The sequence below is a fragment of the Dipodomys merriami genome, unplaced genomic scaffold (assembly GCF_024711535.1).
Source record: "Dipodomys merriami isolate MVZ:Mamm:240054 unplaced genomic scaffold, mDipMer1.0.p SCAF_3, whole genome shotgun sequence".
Taxonomy (NCBI): domain Eukaryota; kingdom Metazoa; phylum Chordata; class Mammalia; order Rodentia; family Heteromyidae; genus Dipodomys; species Dipodomys merriami.
The window spans coordinates 39955975-39982105 of record NW_027204492.1 but is presented as its reverse complement, the minus strand read 5'-3'; the positions used below and the strand labels follow the sequence as shown (position 1 = coordinate 39982105).

General features: G+C 35.2%; 1 protein-coding gene across 1 annotated transcript in view; it reads left to right on the top strand.

The window, feature by feature from the left end:
* Nucleotides 1–26131, top strand: part of Il1rapl2 (interleukin 1 receptor accessory protein like 2) — a 1139514-nt gene that overhangs the window by 1097212 nt on the left and 16171 nt on the right. Inside the window, exons 8-9 of the mRNA XM_070038998.1 lie at nt 10179–10324; nt 16657–16800. Coding sequence (XP_069895099.1) covers nt 10179–10324; nt 16657–16800 — 290 coding nt within the window. The remainder of the gene's footprint in view (nt 1–10178; nt 10325–16656; nt 16801–26131) is intronic.

Genomic DNA, 26131 nt, shown 5'->3' with positions numbered 1-26131 from the left:
GAAGGGTAAACAAAGGAGGAGGCTGCAATGCTTGGTAAGAAATGTACGCATTATCCTGCCCATGTAATTGTAACTCCTCTGTACAGTATGTTCACAAATAAAATAAAATTAAATTTAAAAAAAGAGTCATGATCATAGGCATATGCTACCATGCCTGATTTATTATAAATAAATTTCAAATCTTATACTAATTCTATGTGAATGTTGATTTTATAAGTCATTAAGACACTTTGATGGAAAGGAGAAACTTTATAAGCAGCATAGTTTTATTTAGAGTCATGCTTAATTTACATTTAACTTAAGGATCATTTTTTGTTTCATGGAGTGTTTTAGCCTTGAAATACATATAAACTAATTAAAGCCTACCATAGATGTATTTGTTTTCTTTCTTCATTTACTTAGTAGACTCTAGATCAATGTTAATTATACTGTCTTGGATTACAAAAGTTTTCTAGAAAAGGATATGTAATTAGTAAATAAATAAAAATTCCATGCCACATTTTTATAATGCAAAAAATATTGCAAAAATATTGAAGCACTCTAAGTCAGATTGTCAAGGTAACCATATCAGATACATAGCATTTTAATTTATTTACCAAAAAATTGAGGATTAGAGACTGTGGAAGAGCTTCTGTTGAGCAGTTTACAATTCCTGAGGGTCTAGATTGAATTAATCAAATCACAGCTAGCAAAAGATGGCAAAAAATTTATGAGAGAGCTATTACTGAGTGAGATACAATATACTAATAAACTGCAGTGTTGAATTAAAACATTTTGTACTACTTAAAGAAAAATTTTAAAAACTTAATAATTTTTCAAGTAGACAGAATTCTGTATTGTACTTCACATTTGGATAGTAGCGAGTCAAAATCTGCCCGGAACTGAAAGAGTGAAAATCAGTATGGACTGAGAATAAGCAGTCCTGCCATTAATCAGGGTGGGAGGACAGACAGATAAAGCCAGCTGCAAAGTTAACAGAAAACACTGCTTCTCCCAGGGTCATGTAGCAGTTGTAAAATGCCATAAGGAACCCCTCCTCCCTTGAGTGATTACTGATTTCCTACCTCGAATGCCCAGACCTGCTTTGCTATTGACATTTATTACAGGGGATAGGTACCCAATGGCTAAGTCACCCACACCTCATGACAGAATCCAATCCCCAGTTAATTTCCCTTTTCCCAGATACCACTTTGGAAATCCAGAATTTACCACTATTTTTTTAAGACCTCCTCAAAAATCTTGAAATCTAAATTTTACAAAAGATTCTTTCTTACTTTTTTCAATCAAATATCAGTTCATTGAGGGAGGTGTCCCTCCCTGGATACATTTAAATATTATTTTTATCAGATTATAGACGATTCATGTCTTTCACTAATAAGGCTTTGATAAGGAAACAAGCTAACAACATGAGAAAAGAGGTTTTGTTCAATTAAATGCTGTTTTGAAACATGCCTCCTATCCCTCATATTCTCAATCATCATTTTTGGGCAATGATTATACATAATTCAAAATAATCACCCAGAGACTCTGCACAATATTTAGACATCAAAGGAAGACTCCATTTAGTTCAAGATACCATTTACAAGGAATGGAAACTGGACTTAGACACTTTAGAATTATTTACCCCAATTAAAAAGCCAGAGGATTTTTCTATTTAAATCAGAGGCAAACAGAAATGTAATTAGCTAGAGAGTAGAATGGTGGTTACCAGAGGCTAAGAGAGTAGGAGGAAGGCAAAGGTGAGGAAAGGTTGATTAATGGGTACTAACTTACAGTTAGATGGAAACAAGAAGTTCTGGTATGTTCTTGCACAACATATGACTATACATAGCAATAACGAACATTTTTTAAAACATGGAAGAATTCTTTAAAGTTTTAACCATAAAGAATTGATAAATGTTTGAGGAGATTGGTATGTTTAACTTGATATAAACATTACTCAATGTATTCAACATCAAAACATTAATGTTGCCCTAGTGATACATATTTTTTATGTGTCAGTTAAAATATTTTTAAAGTATGTGGGAATCTAGGCACTTCTTGTTCATTCTTATAATCCTACTTATTAGGAGGCTAATATCTGAGAATTATGGCCCAAAGCCAGCCTAGACAGGAGAAGTCAGTGAGACTCTTACTTCAAATTAACTACCAAAAGGCTGGAAGTGGAGCTGTGGCTCAAGTGGTAGAGTAGTAGTCTTAAGTTAAAAAGAAAAGGGCCCATAGCCTAAGTTCAAGTCTCAGTGCTGGCACAAAAAAGGTATGTGGGAAAATGTGTACAGAGCATATGCCATTTATAAAAGGGGACATGTGTACCTATGGATTTTTAGATGTACCAGGTGGCTTGGACACAATACCTCATGAATACTGGGGGACACCTGTGCCGTACAGTTTACACCTTGTGTTCATTCTGTGATTTTTCACCAGCATATAGTGGCATGCTCTCTACAATCATAGTCATTATAATGCAATATAGAGTGGTTTCACTGACTAGAAATCCTCTGTATCCCACCTGTTCATTTCCCCTGCCTTCAAACCACTGGCATCTTCTTATCTATTTAATGTATATAAAATATTGTCTTCTTTAGAATGTCATAGCATTAGAACCATGTAGTGTATAGTCCTGTTTAGATTGACTTCTTTTACTTAGAAATATTCAGTTACCATTGCTTAACATATTAGGTTTTCTTAGGAACTGTATCCATTTATTCATTGAGCCATTATTGAGATCCCATGATGTCCCTAGCACTGCACTAGTTGCTGAAGAAATAAAATATAATGCTCAAGTGTGCCCTAAAACATAGCTCTAGTATAGCATTTTGTTGTTGGTGGTGGTGATTGCGGGGCTTGAACTCAGGGCCTGGATGCTGTCCCTGGGCTCTTTTTCTGGAGGCTAGAACTCTACCACTTTGAGCCATAGTGCCACTTCTGGCTTTCTGGTTGTTAATTGAAAAGTCTCACAAACTTTCCTGCCTGGGTTAGCTTTGAACCACAATCCTTAGATATCAGCTTCTTGAGTAGCTAGGGTTGCAGGCATGAGCCACTAGCTCCTGGATCCAGTGTAACTTATTTTTTGTCAGTTGTCGGGCTTGAACTCAAAGCCTGGGTGCTGTCCCTGAGCTTTTTGCTCAAGACTAGTGCCCTACCACTTTGAGTCACAGTTCCAACTGTTTTTATTTTAGGTGGTTAATTAGAGACAGGAGTCTCACAGACTTTCTTGCCCAGACAGTCTTCAAACCATGATCCTCAGATCTCAGTCTCCTGAGTAGCTAGGATTACAGGCCTGAATTTGCCATGTTTTTGGTTTTCAAGACCAGATATCCCTATGTAAACCAGGCTTGCCACCAATTTGCAATTATCCTGCCTCTGCCTCCTGAGAGCTAGTGGACAGAATCTACTAATATAATATTGTGAAATGACAAAGGTCAGTGAATTATTTTTATTATGCATAATTATTTGGTATGTTTACAAAAATGAGCAGATAAGAGGATACATTTTTATGTGTATCTTAGCATAATAAAAGTACTTTGCAGAAAGTATACAAGGTCTCTCCCCTCAGTTTCCACATTTACCATATTGCATTAGTGTGACATATTAGTTACAATTAATGAAATACTATAGATTTAATATTTTAAGTGAAAGTCCATAATTTAAAGTAGGATTCACCCTTTGTGTTATAGAAGTCCCTAGTGTTTGGGCAAATGTATATTGTCATATATGTACTATTATAATACCATATAGAATATTTTCACTATCCTAAAAATCCCCCGCTACTCTGCCTAAACATATATCTTCCTCTCATTCAAACCTCTAATAACAATAGATCTTTTGGCTTCTTACTTAGATTTGCTTTTTACTAAAAGACCTATGGTGATAATTATACAATTGGTAACCTTTTCATTCTGGCTATTTCTATTTCTTTATTTATTTTTATTTATATTTACATTTTGTTAATTTTTTGTAAAGGCAGTGATCAGAGGGTTTTTTACATAAGTAAGTTAATGAGTACATTTCTTTGTAAACACTATAAATCATTCTGGCAATTTTTAATTAATCATTTGCACTTCTGTGTCGTCTGTATCTTTTTGTGAATTAATAGCTAATTTGTTTTTTATCACTCAATAACATTATCTCAATGTACCAGAGATGTTTATCTATTAACCTATTGAAAGACATTTTGGTTGCTTCCTGATTTTGGCAGTAATGAACAAGGCTACTATAAATACAGTATATAAGGTTTTGTGTAAATATCAAAATGTGAAGGATGAATCATATGCTAAGACAATACTTAACTTTGTAAGAAGCTGTCAAAGTATTGTTCAGAATGGCTGCATCATTTTAGTTTTCCTCCAGTAATGAATAATCCTCTAGTACACACTCTTTCCACTAAGATGCTCTGCTTCACCACAGTTTCAGAATCAACAGCACTAAACTTTTTGGACTGAAACCATAGATGAAAATAATTTCTTCTTTTAAGTTGTTTTCTTAAGGATTTTGGCCACAGAAATGTTTAGCTAAGTAATACAATCTCAATTGTTTCAAATAATGACAGATGAGCTGTCTTATCCATGCATAAGAAATATCTTCATTTATTTAGAACTTTTATTTCTGTTATCACCATTTTGTAGTAATCCTCATTATTTTGTTAATTTACAATTAAGGTTAGACATTGGTAAAAGCTAGGCAGTTTAAGCTTTGATAAACCAGCTTCTCTTGAAGTCAGTCTTCTAAAGAAGTAGAATGAGTATATTTCTTGTCAACCTTGTTACCCCTTCCCTAAATTTTGTCCTACTTTCCCTCCCACCAACCCTCCAAGTTGTACAGATCATTTCCAATATATTGCCTTGTGTATATTGCTGTTGCATTGGTCCCCCCCTTGCCCACTGATGACAAGCAATGTATTCATTACCTTACCTATGTAACTGAAATCCCTCTGTACATCACCTTGACAATAAAAAAGAAAAAAAAGACCAAAATAATATAATCAAACACATTTGCATCATTTATATTAGACCCTTCAAATAGAATATGTTTAAATGGCACAATGTTACACTTAACAGATTAATACTGAAAGTCTTCTGGCTTCCACTGCATATATTGTTCAATCAGTGTTGGATTTACAGATAAAAATGTTACTTTTCTGCTCATCTGATAATTGTCCTACACATATACTAATTATTGCAAATAAGGGAAACAATGGGACCTATATTTCTTTGGGTCTCACTTACTTCAAAAACTATGTCCATATGACCATATAAGATCATGCTAAGTGAAATGAACCCCAAGATATGGACAAAAGAGGTTTTCATTTTTTGTTGTTGTTTTTAATGTACTAGGTGATCGTTTCTTTGTTTCTTTTGTTATGTTCTTCCACCTAAGGTATATCCCTGTTGTCCTTTATTTGATTTTGGTACCTTGTATCTTCTATATACATTCATCTAATTTGGGGAAGGGAAAGGGAATAACAAAATGCTGAAACAAGGGCACAGGATGACCCATTGCAACAATGATACTCACAAGACTCTATGTTGGAAATGAACCTTACAACTTTGGGAGGTAGGAGTGGGAAGGGATAATGAGAGAAAACAAAGGAGGGGGTAACAATGCCCAACAAGAATTGTGCTCATTACCTTATTGATGTAACTGTAACCTCTCTGTACAGCATCTTTACAAGAAAAGAAAAAATGTTATTTTTAATATTCATATGCTTTTAACTTATCTGCATTAAAAATTAGGGCTGATTAGCTGATAACTCAATAAGGGATTGATTATTTTTTTAAAAAAAGAAGTAGAACAAAACATTCTGGATTCATTGATTTTTTTCCCTTTCTGTGCTAGAAGCAAGGAAGAACCTTTCATCTGATTCTTCACCATGAGAACTGGTAATACTCTTCTTGACAGAACTCTTGACAATGGAAAGTGCTAAGATTATGTCACATGGAATGGTTAAGTTTCAAGTTCAACCTAATGGTCTTCTAGAAATTATTAGTAATACATTTTAAAATGTATTTTAGCTACTGTATTAAAACATGAAAATTGTACATATCAATGGACATATCAATGGGGTACGATGTCATGTTTTTATGAATGTTGATTTTGCATATTTAAATTATGACTGGTCTTGAGAGTCATTTGTAGACATAAACATCAACCTGGTTTTAAACAACAGAAAAGCAAGTCACCTTTAGATTTTTAAGAGCTGATAATTAAGACACGTCATATGTATTAATAGATAGAACAAGGATCATTTTCAAATGCACTCTCCAAATTCTTGCTGTAGCCTGTGAAGATCTGTTTTTGGAAACTGCATTAGAAAGTAGAGCAAAAGCCTTGGTGGAGAGTAATAGGATCAGCTTTCTGCCTCGTGCCTGGCAGAGGCTGTAGCTGCCTTCCATGTGAGACTTTAAATCAAACTGAGTTTGTGATGCCTATGTGGATTCCGTCATTAAAGAGGTTGCTTCCATAACAAGTTACACAGAGCTAAAACAATTGAGTGTAGTGTGATTTACCAAGAGTAGAGAGAAAATGGAGATAGCAAAAATCAATATAAATCATGAGCAGAATAATTCTAATGTGTTTGTTAAATATATTTTGGCAGAAGAGAGGGGGAGGAACTATGGCTTTAATTAGGAAGAAAAGAAATTCACATAAAAACTTACAGAAAGCTGGGTGCCAGTGGCTCACGCCTATAATCCTAGCTTCAGGAGGTTGAGGATTGCGGGTCAAAGCCAGCTCAGGCAGGAAAAGTCCGTGAGACTCCAATAAACCACTCAGAAAACTGGAAGTAGTGCTTTAGCTCAAGTGGTACAGCGCTCACCTTGAGCTGAAGATCTGAGAGACATCGCCCCGGCCCAGAGTTCAAGCCCCACGACCGACAAAAAAAAAAAAAGCAAACAAAAACAACAACAACAACAAAAACCCAACTACCTAACAGAAGACGTGCTCTCAAAATTCAGTCAAGAAAATTCTTATACTTAGCCTACTTCAGTGATGATACATGAAAAAGGACAGAAGACTTATTCGAGTATAATGTCCCTATTGTCAACTGTCAGATATATATCTTATTCGAAGAAAGTAGAAATAAGATTACTTTTTAAAGCATGCATTTTGGAATATAATTTTGGCTTCAGATATCAATACATGACAGACTGACTCTAAAAACTCTTCTCCAACAATTGAACTTTAAGTCCTTCCATCTCTCAAAAAGGAGCCAAGAAAGTTATGCCAATGAGATGTACAAACGAACTTTACAACTATGGCGCTGGGGGAGGGCGGGAGATGGGAAGGGATGGTAAGGGGAAACAAAGGAGGAGGCAACAATGCTTGATAAGAAATGTACTCATTACCTTGCTCATGTAATTGTAACCCCTCTGTACGGTATTTTCACAAGAAAAAAGTCAATAAATGTAAATGAAAATATTTTTGATGAGCCCAAATCTATACACCCTACTCAGGTAATAAAATTTTGATGTTTAATACCATTCCTTTGCACATGCCTAGTACTATTTACTTTCAAATCATTCTATTCTTACTACAAAGGTATAATAGTTATTTTCTCATTATTCAATTGAGGCACCATTGAGTTAATGAATTTGTAAAGACCCAGCTTCTTGAGTTTACAAATAAAAGGCCTGTGTTTAGAATCAAGTTTTTTCCTATGCACAATTGTCCTCTTTCCCTCTCTCTCTTCTAGTATATATTAATTGTATCAACTTTATGCTCAGTGACAATAAACCACTGTACTTATATATCCATCTAGGAGATAATGATTATTTCTACACCTCAAAATTTTCATATTATTTGTATTTACAAATGTATGATTTATTATTATTATTTTAATTTTTTTTTATTGTAAAAATACTGTGCAGAGGGGTTACAATTACATGGGCAAGATAATGAGTACATTTCCTATCAAGCATTGTAGCCTCCTGGGATACAAATGTATGATTTTAAGCACACACCCTATAATGTAATTTCCCCTCAGTTTGATTCATGATTTGTTACTTTGGTCAAAGGCAGGATGTTAAGAAACTCAGCAGAGTATCCACTTCTATCTCATTCAAGAGGTAGCTAATTGCTGGTGAGATCGTAATTCTTCAAAGAAACAGCAGTTGCACCCCTCAAGATAAGAAACATGGAGATTTAGATCTTCTGTAAAGAGTATCTGTTGTCATCGATAATATCATTGGTAATTCATGATCCTTTGAAATTTCACTCACGAAAGCACAAAACAGGATTGGGAAAAAAGGTCACAGAAGACAAAGACAAAAGCAGGACAATTGTGGGGTGATATTTGGGAAAATTAAGACTAAAGGAGTTGAGGGAAACGTGATTTTTTAAAGTTGGTTTTGGGGCATGAACTCTGGGCCTGGGGGCTGTCCCTAAGCTCTTCAGCTCAAGAATGCCTTACCACTTGAGCCACAGTGCTACTTCCAGTTTGTTGGTGGTTAATTGGAGATAAAAACCTCACAGACTTTGCTGCCCTGGCTGACATTGAACTGTGATCCTCAGATCTCAGCCTCCTGAGTAGGTAGGATTACAGACATGAGCCACTTGGGCCCAGTGGAAACATGATTCTTTGTGGGGTTGGGAGACAGAACTCATTACTCTATCGGACAACAGACTTCTCAAAGGTATCTTAATACACAAGGCTACTAATATCATTTGCTTTACTTGCCATACGGTCACATCCTGCAAGACTACTTCTTTTCTCCTCAACCTCACTAGTGTTAAAATTGTTTATATAAATATATATATATATATTAAAGATACTGTACAGAGGGATTATAGTTACATGATCAAGGTAAGGAGTCCATTTCCTATCCAGCATTGTTACACCCTCCTTTATTTTCCCCTACTATCCCTTTCCTCCCCACCTCCCCAACTCCCCCATGTGCAAAGTTGTAAAGTTCGTTTTCAACATACTGTCTTGTACATCTCATTGTTACAATGGGTCATCCTGTATCCTTATTTCAGCTGTTTGTTATTTCCCTTCCCCTCTCCAAATTAGAAAAATGTATATACAAGATCCAGGACACGGGAATCAAATACACTGACGATGGAGTTGTACCATGGAGGAAGAACTTACAAAGAAACAAAAAAAAATCACATAGTACATTATCAGTACATTAAAAAGAACAGCAACAAATATAATACCTCTTGTGCCCCTATCTTGGGGTTCATTTTGCTTAGCATGAGGTTATATAGTCATATGTACATAGCTTTTGACCTCTTCTGTCCTAGACTTATACTAGTTATTGCAGATAAGGGAAACCATGGAACGTATGTTTCTTTGAGTCTGGCTTACTTCACTTAATATAATTTTTCCAAGTCTTTCCATTTCCTAACAAATGGGGCAATGTCATTCTTTCTGATGGAGGCATAGAATTCCATTGGAAATATATACCATATTTTCTTGATCCATTCATCTACTGAGGGGCATCTGGGTTGGTTCCATATCTTAGCTATGGTGAATAATGCTGCTATAAACATAGTTGTGCTGGTAGCTTTAGTATAGCCTTGTTTGTAAACATTTGGGTAAACACCTGAAAGTGGGACTGCTGGGTCATAAGGGAGCTCTATGTGGAGTCTTCTGAGGAAACTCCATACTGCTTTCCAAAGTGATTGAACAAGTTTACACTCCCACCAATAATGCAGTAGGGTTCCCTTTTGGCCACATCCCCTTCCAGCATCTGTTGTTATTAGATTTCTTGATTATAGCCATTCTAATTGGGGTAAGGTGGAATCTCAATGTTGTTTGGATTTTCATTTTTTGTATGACTAAAGATATGTGTCTATTGACCATTCTTAGATTTTTTTCCCTCATACCATGCTTTAAGAATCCAATTTGCTTTCCTAAACTCAACTTAGAACATGAAACCTACTTTTACTCCTATTGACCCCAAAATCACATTAGCTTCATTTATCAACACTTTGAAATACGTTAATATTTCTTTTTTCTGAATGAATTTCTCAATTCTTTTTCATTTGTTCTTCAAACTTGTACCTCTGTTATTTCCTTGTTGTAGTTCCCCCATGTACATCACATGCATACAATCAGAACTCTATTCTCACTAGAGTCGTGGATGGGGAGGGCTATGTATAATCATTTATATGTAGACTATCTATGGCTGTATTTTAATTCAAACCAATTCAGCAAAGAATGTTGTCCTTACTTTCAGACTCCTCAAAGAGCATCTTGGAGAAAAAGAAGTTGAGCTGACACTCATCTTTGACTCAGTGGTGGAGGCAGACTTAGCTAATTATACCTGTCATGTGGAAAACCGAAATGGACGGAAACATGCCAGTGTTCTACTGCGTAAAAAGGGTATTTCATATATATATATATATAATTATGTTTTAGTTAACTACCATTAACTACTAAAGTTTAATAACTTTCCTGGCCTTATTTTATTCTATTAACCATTGATTTTTTTAAAATCTTGCATGCTGTATATAATATGCCCTGAATTTAATATGACTACCAGGAATTAAAAAGACTGAGTTGTTTTACAGTGAGGCAATTGTAAGCAAACAAACCTTGCTTGTAATATTTCATTTAAAACTTGATTTAGATTAACATTCAATATTTCCTCCATTTTCACCTTTTCATGTTTATAATTCCTTAAATGAAATGCTGGAAGATATAGTATCAGAGGATACGCAAGATTGTTCTTTTATTTCCCAACTAAAATATAAATAAGTAGTGTTGCATATGATACTCAAATTATTATCATAAATAATATAACCTATATTTGGGGATATGACTTGGTATGATATTACCTTTAGGAGGCTCATATATTCCTAATAATTTGACATTTGTAGAAATCCCTCTTTGGTTCTTGTTTGAATAGTATTATGTATAATAGGGAAAGAAAAGAAACTAAATTACAGGTAAAGAAGGTAAAGCCAGATATAAAAACAGCAATCTCAGTGGCCAGAGAAACTTTCAAATCAGCTATTCCATTGCAGCAATTCTTGAATACTGCCAACGCCTAAATACTTTGTGTGTGCATCTGGCAAAGGATTTCTAAATGTAGCAGAACAAATGTTCTTAATTGGTGTTCTTGTTGCCTGGACTATAGAACAATAGAACAGATTTGAGCAACAAGGTTACTGGTTATACCCACCGGCCAAGATAGAATGTTTGTTTTCTAGTCATCCCTAATACTTGAGCATAACAAGAAGCTCTACAAAAAGCAAGGAAGTATTCGGAGAATAATGTTTCTGTTTCATATCGTTTCTTACCTGAGTGGAATTGATTCTGACTCAAAATAAAGAGTTAAGTATAAATGAGTCTGATATAGAATGTGAAGTCAGAAAAGCCAGGTTAAAATGATTTTCATTCAACCTGGTTCAGTATGACTTATTTGTCTAATTCAACTCCCTAAGCCTTAGTTTCCTCATCTGTAAAATAGAGGCAATAATATCTATCTTCTGTACTACTTTCAGATTCAAATACGAATTATATAATGGATTGAAATGTATTGTGTCCAAACAATGCTGGTTATTACACTGAACCTGGCTAACTCTGCTGAACTTCTTTTTATATTACTAGAAATTCAGGTAGTGTCTAGTCACTAATAGGTACTTAGACTGCCTTCTGGTAAGATAAATGATTAAAATTTGCTCTCATTGAGAACTTGCGGAACAAGCACATAATGGGTACTGGGGAATAGACAGATATATATAGTACAACTCAGGATTATGAGAACTTCAAAGTTTCCAAGTGAAGGTGAAAGACTGGATGTTAGTTGCTTTTAGAAATGTTTAAATATTGCTATTCACTTCTCTTGAAACTATATCTTTCAACAAAAAAACCATTTTGGCTGGTGACATACCAGATTGTCTCTTCTAGGTAAAAGTGAAAATTTAGTTAATTTATCTTCATTTGGTTCTCTTGGGTTCTCAAATATGTGACAGAACCTCAAAGAAGGGCATGAATCCCTGTGATCTTACCATAATATTTAACATTAGACCAAGATTTGTCTCTTTGAGAAAATTTAGATATTTCCTTTGGATTTGGACATTTCAGGTTTTATCACAACGTAGCCAAATCTCAGTGGCTGTGGTGTTTCTACCTACAATATGAATATGGCTTATTTTATGGAATAATAACTTCTTAATGAGCTGCAATTCAAATAGTTAAAATGTTCATAGTGAAAATTATGGAGAAGAAACATATGATTAATCTTTCTACAAACTGAAAAGTCCTTTGTAAAATGAAAATTCATGCCTAACATTTAATTTTCAAGGTTAGGATTTGGTAAAAAAAAAAAAATACATCATTTACTCATGCAACTTCTACCTGCTCCTACCACTACATTATTTTCTGGTGAACAATTATCTGATAAGTACAACTAAACTTTCATAAGAGATCTATCTGAAATATTTCCTTTGGGGATCCAAAGAACTTTGACTAAAGAAACTCTTAATATTTCCACTTCTCTGCACACATCCTTTTCTCACAAAACAGAGATATCTCACTGAATCTCTCTTCATTCTCAGAACCACCATTCCACAGATCTCCCAAACCATAGAGGAAGCTTTCTTAAGCAGGATGTTATGATGCAATACTTTAAAGTAGGCAATTGATGGAGCATAAAAGGATATTTCCCATAGCACTATAGGATGGAAAAATCCATCCTGTTAAAATACTAACAGCTTTGTAGCAGGTAAAGACCCAGTCTTCATTTCTACGTGAGGCCTCTTCAGAATGTTCTTTACCATATTTCTAGCGACATTATTAGTGCCATCACTTAGGCAATTTCTAAATATGTTGAGACTATTCTACAGTTCTATTTTTCTTCTCAGCCCTCAGCAGAATCTCTCTTAAGGTTCTTTTCATTAGTAATGCACTCCCCAAACTCTTTGAGCTTCTTCACATCACCCAGTTCTACAAGACACCTCCACATTTTTAGGATTTTATACAGAAGCATGCTACTTCTCTGCATCAAATTATGTTTATTTGGCTGCCATGACAAAATACCTTACACTGAATCATATGCTAAAACAGAAAGTTGTTGATTACAGTTCTAGAGGCTGTGAGTTGTCCAAGATCAAGGTGTTAATATAGTACTTTTGGTGTCTGATAAGGGAACATTCTCACAAATAGTGCATTCCATGTATCCTCACATGGAAAAAAGTGGCAAACCGCTTCCTCTGGAGAAAGGATCAGTGTCACCGCTTTCAACATGACAACATTAATTCTATTCATGAGAGTAGAAGTCTTATGATCTAATCATCTCCTACAGGACCCACATTTTAATACCATCAATTTGGGGAATTAGAGTTCAAAATATTAAAATGTTTTCCACTGTTAAAGATAAAATCTAGGGCCTCTCACACACCAACCAATTACTCTAAACTAGTAGAGTAATATGCTAAGCCATATCCCCAGTCCAGCACAACATATGAATTTTGAGAGGACACCAACAGATCACAGCAGAAGTCCTCAGGTGGGGTCTTTGAAACTGCTTCCCAAAGTGAGTCTGCTAAAACATTGTTTCTCTCTGGTCCCTTGACTTCAACAACTATTTGTTTCACATTTTAATAGTTGATCTTTGGGCTCAAAGTAAGGAATAAGCTACGTTCAAACTTAAGAAGGTTAAGAACTACACATGTACTTTGCTTGCCTAGAAAAAAATGTTTGCTCTCTCTTATGAAGTGTCTACATATGAAATAGCCAAATAAAATGACTTTATGCTTCTCAGTAACAAAATGTCCCTAAAAGTATAGATACTGCTGAGATGGAAGATGGCAATTGCAAACAACACAAAAGAAATGCCAAATGTCATGTGGTCAATGGTAATTCGACCCTCTGATTATAGGATAGATGTTTCCTTTTTGATGAGACTGCCTGGACTGAATTAAAGAATACTGTTTGTGCCTCAGAGCCTAGGTTCACAGTTTTTAACTTAAACAGCCATCATTATGTAATATCTTTCAAAGACATTTTTATAAACTGGACCCCAAACCACAAAGGTGCTTTTCACACCATAGTTTTCCTCCAGAAATTTACTACTGAAAAAGGTGTCTGCTGCTGGGAAGCACAAATTGTTCCTGCTGCCTAAGTTTCCATCTACCTAATAGCAACTCTGCTCTGTAAATAACATAGTAGTTTCTGGGAAAAAAATCCCTTTCAGTGCCTATGTAAACAGTTGAAAACTGTTCTGACCAGAGAGGAAAAGAAGGAGAGAGAACAAACACCAAAGCATTTGCAGAATAAAATGAATATCTTACAGCAGGAAAATCATTCTAAATCAAGTTAACCAATATCCAAAGGTGAAAAAGAGGTTGTTTTACAGAGTAACACGGTTTATTACTTCAAAAGAGCACTACTGATAAGATATTATTGATATACTAGTGGTGAGAAAACAAGTGAAGATTTTATCTTCATCCTAACACGGAGCTCTTTAGCTAGTTTTGTCCAGCACACAGAAGTAGGCAGTAGTTTCTGGGGAGTCTACTTAGAGAGTAGGAGGCAGGGCTAATGTGTGGTTGGGCAGACTTTCTTTTTACCTAAAATTTTGTAGCGTAATTTTCATGACTTCCTGTTGTAGCAGTTAATGCAGAGACAGATTATTTTCCTATCCCCACTCATTGAGCCCTTCATAATGTTCCTTACTGACATAGTTTCTCCTTTACACTGTCCTGATTCTTTTTCTTTGTCTTTCCTTCCTCTTTTCCTCTTACCGAAAAAGAATTACATTTTTTTCCATTCCTACTCCATTATTTTCCTAATTGGATGAGCTATGTCTGGCCACTATCAACTTTTCTCTCCTCCACTTCTTTTATTTTTATTTTTAAATTTTATTGTCAAGGTGATATACAAAGTGGTTACAGTTACATAAGTAAGGTAGTGAGTACATTTCTTGTCAAACTTATTCCCCCTCTCTCATTTCCACCCACTTTCCCTCTCTCCACCTCCAGTTGCAAAGATCATTTCCAACATAATGTCTTCCCTACAAAACCTAATACCATTCTTCATACATAGTATTACAGAGAGGCCCTTCTTCATCCCTGTCTATGGTTACAGGATTGTGCAGTATACACTTGCTAAATGAATTTTCTGATATATGTCCAGTTCTTTTATTCTGCTTGATAAACTGTAGTTTTTCTTCTTCCTTTGGAACTGAAAAGGTATATGGAACCAAAATTTACTGCAAGTCACAAGTTGTCAAGAAGTACTAACCAAAGTATTATGGAACAAAACGTCATTTTCTAGAATAGAATGTATAATACTGTGCAATATTATATAGAGCCTTGAATTTGAAGTTAGACAGCTTGAGCTCATGTCCCATTTTGGCCACTTCTTAGGTATATTACCATAGATAAATGACTTCAATTACTGAATCTCACATTTTTCATATAGCAAAACTTTAATATTCCTATTATAGAGTAGACTGGCTAAAGATTTTATCATATAATACTTTCATGTTATGTGCTTCTTCTTTTTATAGAACATACTAAGTGGATCTTGTTATATTATACCTATTTTCTCTAAAGTAATGATACTAGAGAAAGATTGACTATCTGGTTTTCTGTCTTGGTCAGAAATCTGAGTTTGACATTCAGATTTGAAAATCAAATTTCACATTCCCCTTTTCAGTCTCTAGTTACATGACAAGCTGAGTTAGTGATTGAAGAATTGCTTGGTAATTATGAAATTAGATTAAAGGGAGGTCAGTTATCTTGTAGGCAATAGCATTTGATTAAGTTGAAACTACTGAATGTGCTTATCCTGCAGTAGCAAATATATCTCTGCCATGTCTCTAAATTATCCCAACTCCATTTTTCTAAATCTATATACCATCCTCTCTTTTGATGTTGCATTCTTTATATTTCTTAATATCACTAATTAAGCTATAGGTAATTCACTGTTCTTTGAGAGTGAGAGACATTATGCCTCCTTCCATTATGTATTGATTTTATTATCCCAACTCTCAATTTTTTTGGAATGCCCCACTGGATCAGCTTAAATAAGGCATAGCCTAGTGTTGGCTGAAAAGGCTAAGTTATTAGCCTGGAGTTCTCATTCTTTTTTAGTTCCACTGGGCATATTATGTCACATATATATTATAGTCATTTATTCAAATAAGTGGGGAGAAATGAGTAAACTAATTTCCCCTGCTTACTTTTTTATTAGATTATATATTGCTGGAGTTGAATGAAAAAGTTAAATCTTGCAAGCTCATTAGATTTTATTTGATTCTCAAAATAATTTGATGATGTTGTTCTCCTGTAGAAGAATAGGGCCTGTGGCCTGAGAAGTACAGGATGGTAATCTTGCTAAACCAGTAAGATAATTCAACAAAAACAACAAAACATTGACCTTGAAATGAAAGTAAAGCAGATTTACTAGTTCCCTCAAAGTTAAAGAAAAAGTATATTTGTGAAAATAAGAAGTATACATAAAAATTGGGAGTGACTATTCCTTTGTCAGACAGACTATCTGTAGTAGAATATTATTTAAATCTAAAGAAAAGAGCTAGTTTTACAATGTATTTGATTCATGCAAATATGTTAAGAGCAATGAATTAAGCACTAAAATTGTCAGGAGGAAAGTAGAATCTGTAATACATTCTCCATATTGGAGATATAAGAAAAGAACTGTTGAGAGTCTAATACATTTTTTCCTGTTTATTCTGTTTGCTTCAGATTTAATATACAAAATTGAACTTGCAGGAGGTCTGGGGGCAATCTTTCTCCTCCTCATAATGCTAGTAGTCATCTACAAATGCTACAATATTGAGCTTATGCTTTTCTACAGACAACGTTTTGGAGGGGATGAAACTACTGATGGTAAGTTGCCTCTTTTTGTCTAAATGCAATTAAACGACGTTTATTAGCTGACTATGGTGGCAAACTCTTGTAAGTCCAGGTACTTGGAAAACAAGCAGAAGGATCATGAGTTTAAGACCAGCAGGAAAAAAGTTAGAAAGACCCTACCCCAAAAATGAAATAAAAACAAAAGGGCTAAATGTGTAGTTCAAGTGGTAGAACACTTGTCTAGTGAAGCTCGAGGTTCAATCTCCAGTAACAGAATGAAGAGAAACATTTGTTTATGGTTATGTAAGAGACTATTCCTATGCATAATAAATACACTTAAATATTTAGGAGTCAATGGGCAATGACATATACAACTTACTCTCAAATAACTTAGAAAAAAGGTCATCTCTGAAGAAAGTAAAAAGAGGCAAAATATTAATTATAAGTGAAATAACATATTCATGCATGCTTTTTGATATAACTATTTTCATGTTTCTGTATTTGAAATTATTTCTGACTAAAGAGATATTAATTTCTCAGGAGATGAAACGATTTCCATCAAAGCCCTTTCTCTTAGTTAAAAACAAGGATCAATTCAATTAGACTTTGTCTCAAAAATTGAAACATTAGTAAAGGGAAATGTTTGCCCATTACTTTCATGAAGAAAACAAACAAGCCTGGAAGAAACAGATTAAAATCTATAGAGACAGTCCTTTTACAGCTCCAAGTACACGAACTTACATATTTTGGATGCTTGTAGCATCATTCCTAAAGATGACTCAAAATATACAAATTCAGAATATGTTTTGTAATTTTCAAATATCTACTTTGGGAAACTTGATGAAGTTTCATAAAGCATTGCACTAAACCTTATGGTTTCAATATTTATTATCAATTACTTATTTTTTCACAAGAACAAATTACTATGTTTCACATAAATACTTATAGCAAAACATTTTCATATCACTATATTAAAAAGTTCTCACCCCCAAACTACTGTAAAACTGGGAAATAAGTATATAGAACACCTTATGTAAGCCAAATATTTTAATGGACACCATATAAAGCATATCTTTAAAAAGCAAAATTTAAACTGGGTGCCAGTAGCCCCTGCCTGTCCTCTAATGCTAGCTACTCAGGTGGCAAACCCAGACCAGGCAAGGAAAGTCTGTGAGACCCTTATCTCCAATTAGTCACAAAAAAAAGCTAGACATGGAGCTGTGGCTCAAGTGGTATAGTGCTAGGCTTGGGCAAAAAGTTCTCAAGGACAGCAACCAGACCAGGAGTTCAAGTTTCAAAAAAGGTAAAGTTAAAGCTTAGGGGTTATTTTTCTTGAATTATGAAGGATTAAGAAGATTTTTTGCAGGGCATTTTAAATTGACATTCTTATCTCAAAGAAAGTAGTAATGATACATCTAATATCAAAAATTTTGCAGAAACTTTCGCTTTGATCTTGTTACTATAAATGGTAATAGGAGTGTATTTTAATTGACTTCTATTCTCTCAGTAAATTAAAGCAAGGATACTTGATGAGCACATATACATGCTTATTTTCAAGGCGTGCATTACCCTGTAATTATAGCAGAAAGTCTAAAGACACTACAGGCTGTTGTTCAATTTCTCTTCAAAATGAAAAATTAGAGCCTTTTCTGGTTATAATTGTTTACTATGGTTTTATATATATATATATATATATATATATATATATATATATATATATGAAAATGTAGTCAGTTATATTGTTTCTGTATGCGAGTTTAATATTTAGAAATTAGATTTGCTTAATATAATTTTTTCCAAGTCTTTCCATTTCCTAAAAAAGGGGGCAATGTTATTCTTTCTGATGGAGGCATAGAATTCCATTGTGTATATATACCACATTTTCTTGATCCATTCATCTACTGAGGGGCATCTGGGTTGGTTCCATATCTTAGCTATGGTAAATAAGGCTGCAATAGACATAGTCGTGCTGGTAGCTTTAGTGTGGTCTTGTTTGTGAACATTTGGGTAAATGCCTAAAAGTGGGATTGCTGGGTCATAGGGGAGGTCTATGTGGAGTCTTTTGAGGAACCTCCATACTACTTTCCAAAGTGGTTGAACAAGTTTACACCCCCACCAACAATGCAGTAAGGTTCCCGAAGTAAGCCAGGCCCAAAGAAACATAGGTCCCATGGTTTCCCTTATTTGCAATAACTAGTATATGTCTGAGTCAAGCAGAAAAGGTCAGTTAAGTTGATGTTAAGGAAATGAACCCTAAGATATGTATTCAAATGTTTTTTTTCTTTCATGTGATTGTTTCTAACACATTTATAAGATTTTTCTTTGTTGCTTTGTATGTCCCTCCCCCACGGTATAACCCCTGCTTTCACTGTATTTGATGTTGTTATAATTTGTGGAGGGGAAGGGAAAAAACAAATCGTTTAAATAGGGATACAGGAGGACCCATTGCAACAATGCGATGTACAAGTCGTTATGTCTAAAACGAACTTTACAACTTTGGTGGGGGGAGAGGATGGTTGGGTGGAGGGGTGGGGGGAGGAGGGGATGGGGAAACAAAGGAGGAGGCTACAATGCTTGATAAGAAATGTACTCATTATCTTGCCCATGTAATTGTAACCCCTCTGTACAGTATTTTTACAAAAAAAAAGAAATTAGATTTGCTACTTGTACACTTAAAATAATTAGATGAAATATGTTATGAAGGGAAACATTACTGTTTTCTCTTAGTGTGCTAAAAATTGGATAAAGGTTCAATAATGAAATTAAAAATATATACCATCTTTACAAAAGAAGATGAAAGTAAAGCTCCTGTGGTTTACTTTTTTGCCAATATTATGAACAATTTAATTTGTTAATCTCTATAATAAGTGATACAATTCATTTGTTAATCTGCAATAAGGCATTACTTTTATCAGCAGATTAACTGATGATACAGTTAGCATATTGTTCTAATATTAAGTTAATGTGGATATAATTATATCTATAGGTGTCAAAAATTCCATTTTGCATATTGCAAAGCCATAATAATAAAAACAGCTTGATACTGGCACAAAAAATTAGGCCTGAGGACCAATGGAATTGAATAGAAGATCCATAAATGAACTCACAGACCTATAGCCACATAATATTTTATATGGGAGCCAGAAATACAGGATGGAAGAAAGACAGCCTCTTCAATAAATGGTGCTGGCAGAATTGGTTATACACATGCAGAAAACTGAAATTAGATCCTTATATATCACCTTGCACCAGAATCAATTTCAAATGGATCAAAGACCTCAATGTAAGGCCTGATAGCATGAAAGAAATTACAGAAAGGGGTAGGGGAAACACTAGGGCTCCTAGGCATGGGTTGAAACTTCCTCAGCAAGATCTAGTATCACAACAAATCAAAGGAAGACTGTATAAATGGGATTACATCAAACTGAAGAGATTCTTCATGGATAAGGACATAGTTAGAAAGATAAATAGAAAGCCCACGGAATGAAAGAATATCTTTACTAGCTATGCATCAAACAAGGACCTCATCTCTAAAATATACTTAGAGCTTAAAAAATTAAACCCCCAAAAATGATCATCAAAGAAACATTGACCCAATTAGTAAATGATCCAGCGGCTTAAAGAGAGAATTCTCAGAAGTAAGAATGGCCAAAAGACACATGAAGAAATGTTGAACATCTCTGGCCATAAAAGAAATGCAAATCAAAACAACATGAGATTCCAACTCACCCAAGTTAGAATGGCCATTATCAAGGGGATGTGGCCAAAAGGGAATGCTACTACACTGCTGGTAGGAATGTAAACTTGTTCACCCACTGTGGAAAGCAGTATGGAGGTTCCTCAAAAGACTCAACATAGAGCTCCCCTATGACCCAGCAATCCCATTCCTGGGCATTTATCTAAATGACCACAAACCAGGCAACACTAAAGTTACCAGCAGAATTATGTTCATCATAGCATTGTTTACTATAGCCAAGACATTGAATCAGTCCAGATGCTCCTCAGAGGACAGATGGATGAAGAAAATATATATGTACATAATGGAATTCTAAGCTTCCATCAGAAAGAATGATATTGTCCTATTCTAAGCAAATGGAATAACTTGGAAAAATTATATTACACGAAGTAAGCCAGACCCAAAGGAACACAGGTTGCATGGTTTCTCTCATTTGTAGTAATTATAATATGCCTATTAATGGATAGTGGAAGACAGAAAATGATTGCATGTGGATATGATAAGTTAAACAGGACTCTTAACATTCACACAATGAGACAAAAGGAGGATATTCTAAGGAGAGGATCACAAAGGCTTGATAGCTCCGTGCATGGGATCATATAAAGTGATGTTTATTGTAATTAAATTCGCGAAATTAAAACAAGAGGGTTTTTAAGTTTACTTTTTGTGTTTTTGTTTCTTTGTTCTTTTTCTCCCTTTTCTTGTTGTTTCTGATTTCTGTACCTTTTGTCTTATGTGAAAGTTTATTGGATTTGACTAAGGGGAAAGATAAAAATGGTGGGGGAAAGGGTGAACTAATTCAGCAGTCATACTCAATAGACACTATGTTGAAAATGAATTAGACAATTTCTGTGAGGGGGGCTGTGAGGAAAAAAAACTGGAAGGGGGCTGGGAAGATGGCTCAGTGGTAGAGCGCTTGCCTTGCATGCCTGAGGCCCTGGGTTCGATTCCTCAGCACCACATAAGCAAAAAGAAAAAAGCCAGAAGTGGCGCTGTGGCTCAAGTGGTAGAGCGCTAGCCTTGAGCTGAAATGCTGAGGGACAGCACCCAGGCCCAGAGTTCAGGCCCCACGACCGGACCCAAAAAAAAAAAAAAAACTGGAAGAAAACAAAGCACAAGGTGATACTGTTCAAACACAAATGTACTCGCTACCTGACATATAACTGCAACCCCTTTGTACGTCACTTTTACTATAAATTTTAATTAAAAAATGCTATTTTGCATCTCCATGTAGCCTGAAATTATTCATACTATAGAGCATTAAAAGTTAGATTATATATATTCAAAACTCATTGGAGGATATAATATATGATAGAAGTTACTTCAAGAATTTCTAATGGGAAGGAGACTTAGCGTATACTATATTTCTTCATGGATCCTTAAACCTTCATTACCTGACCTCTGTAGAAGTTGAAAAGATTACTAAAACATCAGCAAGTATGAACCAGAGATTTACAACAGATTTTTGAAATTATTTTAGATAATATTCAATTATATGATATCAAAGGTCACCATATAAGTTAGCAAATTTTCCATTACTTCAGTAAAATATTTTTGTCTCATAAGCATATTTTAATTTTACTCATATACTCTTTATTCATATTTTCTCTTAGCCTGTATCATGACAGTTTGTGTATATTTTTATAAAAATTATTTGCTTTTTGCATTTGACAAGATCCAACACCCCTTTATGATGAAGGCTCTGGAAAAACTAGGAATCCATGGAACATTCCTCAGTATAATAAAGGCTGTGTAGGAGAAACCTACAGCCAGCATTATACTTAATGGTGAAAAGCTAAAACCAAGTTTCTTTTTTTGGGGGGGGGGTCCAGTCATGGGGCCTGAACTCTGGGCCTGGGCACTGTCCCTCAGCTCTTCAGCTCAAGACTAGCACTCTACCACTTGAGCCACAGCGCCACTTCCAGCTTTCTTCTTTTTGCTTATGTGATGCTGAGGAATCAAACCCAGGGCTTCATGCATGCAAGGCAAGTGCTCTACCACTGAGCCACCTTTCCAGCCCTAAACCCATTTTCTCTTAACTCAGGAACAAGACAAGAATGTCCACTCTCTCCACTTCTCTTCAATTTAGCAGTAGAATGCCTAGCTACACCAATAAGAAAAGATGCAAACATAAAGGGGATCCAAATAGGGAAAGATGAACTAAAACTCTCCCTCTTTGCAGATGACATGAACTTGTATTTAAAGAACCCCATGGATTCCACTCCCACATTACGCGAACTCCTGATTTGAAATTTTGGCAAAGTAGCAAGGTATAAAATTAACCCTCAAAAATCAATGGCTTTTCTGTATGCCAACAATGAGAAGAGCACGGCTGAAATCAGGAAAACAACTCCTTTTGTAATAGCCCCACAAAAAATAAAATATCTAGGAGTTAATGTAACTAAAGAAGTGAAGGAAACACTACGATAAAAACTTTAAAAACCTAAAAAAGGAAATTAAGGCAGAACTAAGAAGTGAAAAAACCTCCCATGCTCCTGGATTGGGAGGATCAACAATGGGAAAATGGCAATACTGCCAAAGGCTATCTACAAATTCAATGTGATACCTATTAATATTCCAACCTCTTTCTTAAATGAAATAAAAGGAACCCAAAAATTTATATGGAACAACAAAAGACCCTGAATAGCAAAAACAATCCTTAGCAGAAAGAATAGTGCTGGAGGAATATCAATACCAAATTCAAACTCTACTACAAAGCCATAGTAGTCAAAACAGCTTGGTACTGGCACAAGAACAGATCTCAGAACCAATGGAATAGAACTTAAGACCCAGAAATGAACCCACAGATCTATAACCACATAATCTTCACCATGAAAGCTAAAAATATAGAATGGAAGAAAGACAGCCTCTTCAGTAAATGGTGCTGGCAAAATTGATTAAATACCTGTAGAAAATTAAAGCTAAATCCTCATCCATCAACCTGCACCAGAATCAACTCCAAACGGATCAAAGACCTCGAAGTCAAAGCAGACACCCTGAAAACATTACAGGAAGAAATAGGAGAAATTCTAGGGCTCCTTGGTACAGGCCAAAATTTTCTTTATAAAGACCCAGAAACACAACAAATCAAAGAAAGGTTGGACAAAAGGGATTGCATGAAATTGCAGAGTTTCTGCATGTCAAAGGACATAGCTAGTAAGATCAATAGAAAGCCCACTGATTGGATGAAGATCTTCCCTAGCCATACAATGGACAAGGGTTTCATATCTAAAATATACTAAGAATTAAAAAAATTAAATCCCCCAACAACAAATCCTCAAAGAAACAAATGCCCAATAAATAAGTGAGCTAAAGACTTAAATAGAAATTTCTCTGAAGAAGAAATAAGAATGGCCAATAGACACATGAAGAAATGCTCAACTTATTTAGCCATAAAAGAGACCTGTTGCAACAATGAGAAGTACAAGTTGTCATGTCCAAAACGAGCTTTACAATGTTGGTGCGGGGGGGGGGGGGAGGGAAGGGGGGAAGGAGAAGGATTGGGATTGGGGGGGAGGGGGGAGGCTGGGAAGGGATGTGAAGGGTAAACAAAGGAGGAGGCTGCAATGCTTGGTAAGAAATGTACGCATTATCCTGCCCATGTAATTGTAACTCCTCTGTACAGTATGTTCACAAATAAAATTAAATTAAATTTAAAAAAAAAGAAATGCAAATCCAAACAACATTGAGAGTCCACCTCACCCCAGCAAGAATGACTATAACCAAGAACTCTAATAACAACAGATGTTGGAGGGGATGTGGCCAAAAGGGAACCCTATTGCATTGTTGGTGGGAGTGTAAACTTGTTCAACCACTTTGGAAAGCAGTATGGATGTTACTCGAAAGACTCCACATAGAGCTCCCTTATGACCCAGCAATCCCACTATGGGGCATTTACCCAAACGATCACAAACAAGGCTATACTAAAGCTACCAGCACAACTATGTTGATAGCAGCATTATTTACCATAGCTAAGATATGGAATCAACCGAGATGCCCCTCAGTAGATGAATGGATCAAGAACATTATAATTGCATTACACACACACACACACACACACACACACACACACACACACACACACACACACACACAATGCAATCCCATGCCTCCATTAGAAAGAATGACATCGCCCCATTTGTTAGGATATGGAAAGACTTGGAAAAAATCATATTAAGTGATGTAAGCCAAGCCCAAAGAAACATAGGTCCCATAGTTTCCCTTATTTACAATAATTAGTATAAGTCTACTATAACTAGTATTAGGACAAGCAGAAAAGTTCAAAAGCTATGTACATATGACCATATAAGATGATGTTAAGTGAAATAAACCCTAAGAAGGGACACAACTTGTTTTTTCTTTCTTGCTATTGTTTTCAATGTATTTAAAATGTACTATGTATTTTTTTGTTTCTTTTTATGTACTTTCCCCACAGTATAACCCTGTTTCCTTGTATTTGATGTCAGTGCCCTGTATCTTGTATATACATTTTTCTAATTTGAGGAGGGGAAGGGAAATAACAAAATGCTGAAATAAGGATATAGGTTTTCCCATTGTCACAATGATATACAAGACACTATATTGAAAACAAACTTTATAACTTGGGGAGGAGGGTGAAACTGGGCAGGTGAGGATGGAAGGAATGGTAGGGGAAAAACAAAGGAAGAGGTAATGATGCTCACTAGGAAATGTACTCATTACCTTATTCATGTAACTGTAACACCTCATAACAAACATAAAAAAGTTGGAGAATTCCTCAAAAAGTTAACAAAACATTATTTGATTTTTAAAGGTAGGAACTTTTATTTTACTTCATAGTTTCAGAGATTTCAGTCCCTAGTTATGATCTGTGTTTCATAAAATAAAATTCATCTAACAAACATTGGCTTCTTGCTAATTTTAATTTAATTCATTTCATTGCAACCCATCAAAAATGATTGTTTTATATATTTGACCTTTTAAGTTGTTCAGTCATTAAATACTTACAAAAGTGTCTTATATGTGACAGTTGTGATACACGATATATTTACTTATATTTTTCATGTGGATCAGTGGTATACACATATGCACACATGCTACTTTCTTAGGTAGACTAGGTGTGAACCAAACAACAATACCCAGTACTCACACTTTAGAAGCAAAGTTTTCAACATAGTTACAGGACAAAGTGGTTTAAAATTAGTCTTGTTACAGATGAGACAAGAAGAAAATTCTCGCACAACTAGTATGGAGCTCTTCTTCATAACTTCTTTCTCCATTAGGAACAGTATAGTTTTGGTGATTACTATGTCAACCCCTTTCCTTCTAGTACTCATCTGTGTTTTTTCACTCTATTTTCTGGGTCCTCAGATGAGCTTAATCAGCATGATATAGCACTGAGGAAGAACCATTAATGTTGCCTAGAAAAAACATGGCACTAAACTGCCTTTCACCTTTATGACAATTTCAGGCCTTGCTGCTAACTTTATTTATGTCATGTTGTTGCTTTTGCTCTATCAATCTTGTTTCTCTTTGTTAGCAACAGCTGTGGCTGTTCATGAGATTTTCTTGGCTGTCTACATAAGGCTGAAGTGCGTTTTTTAAAGCTATGGCATCTGCGTCATTGCTGGCTCACTAGCTGGCATCCTA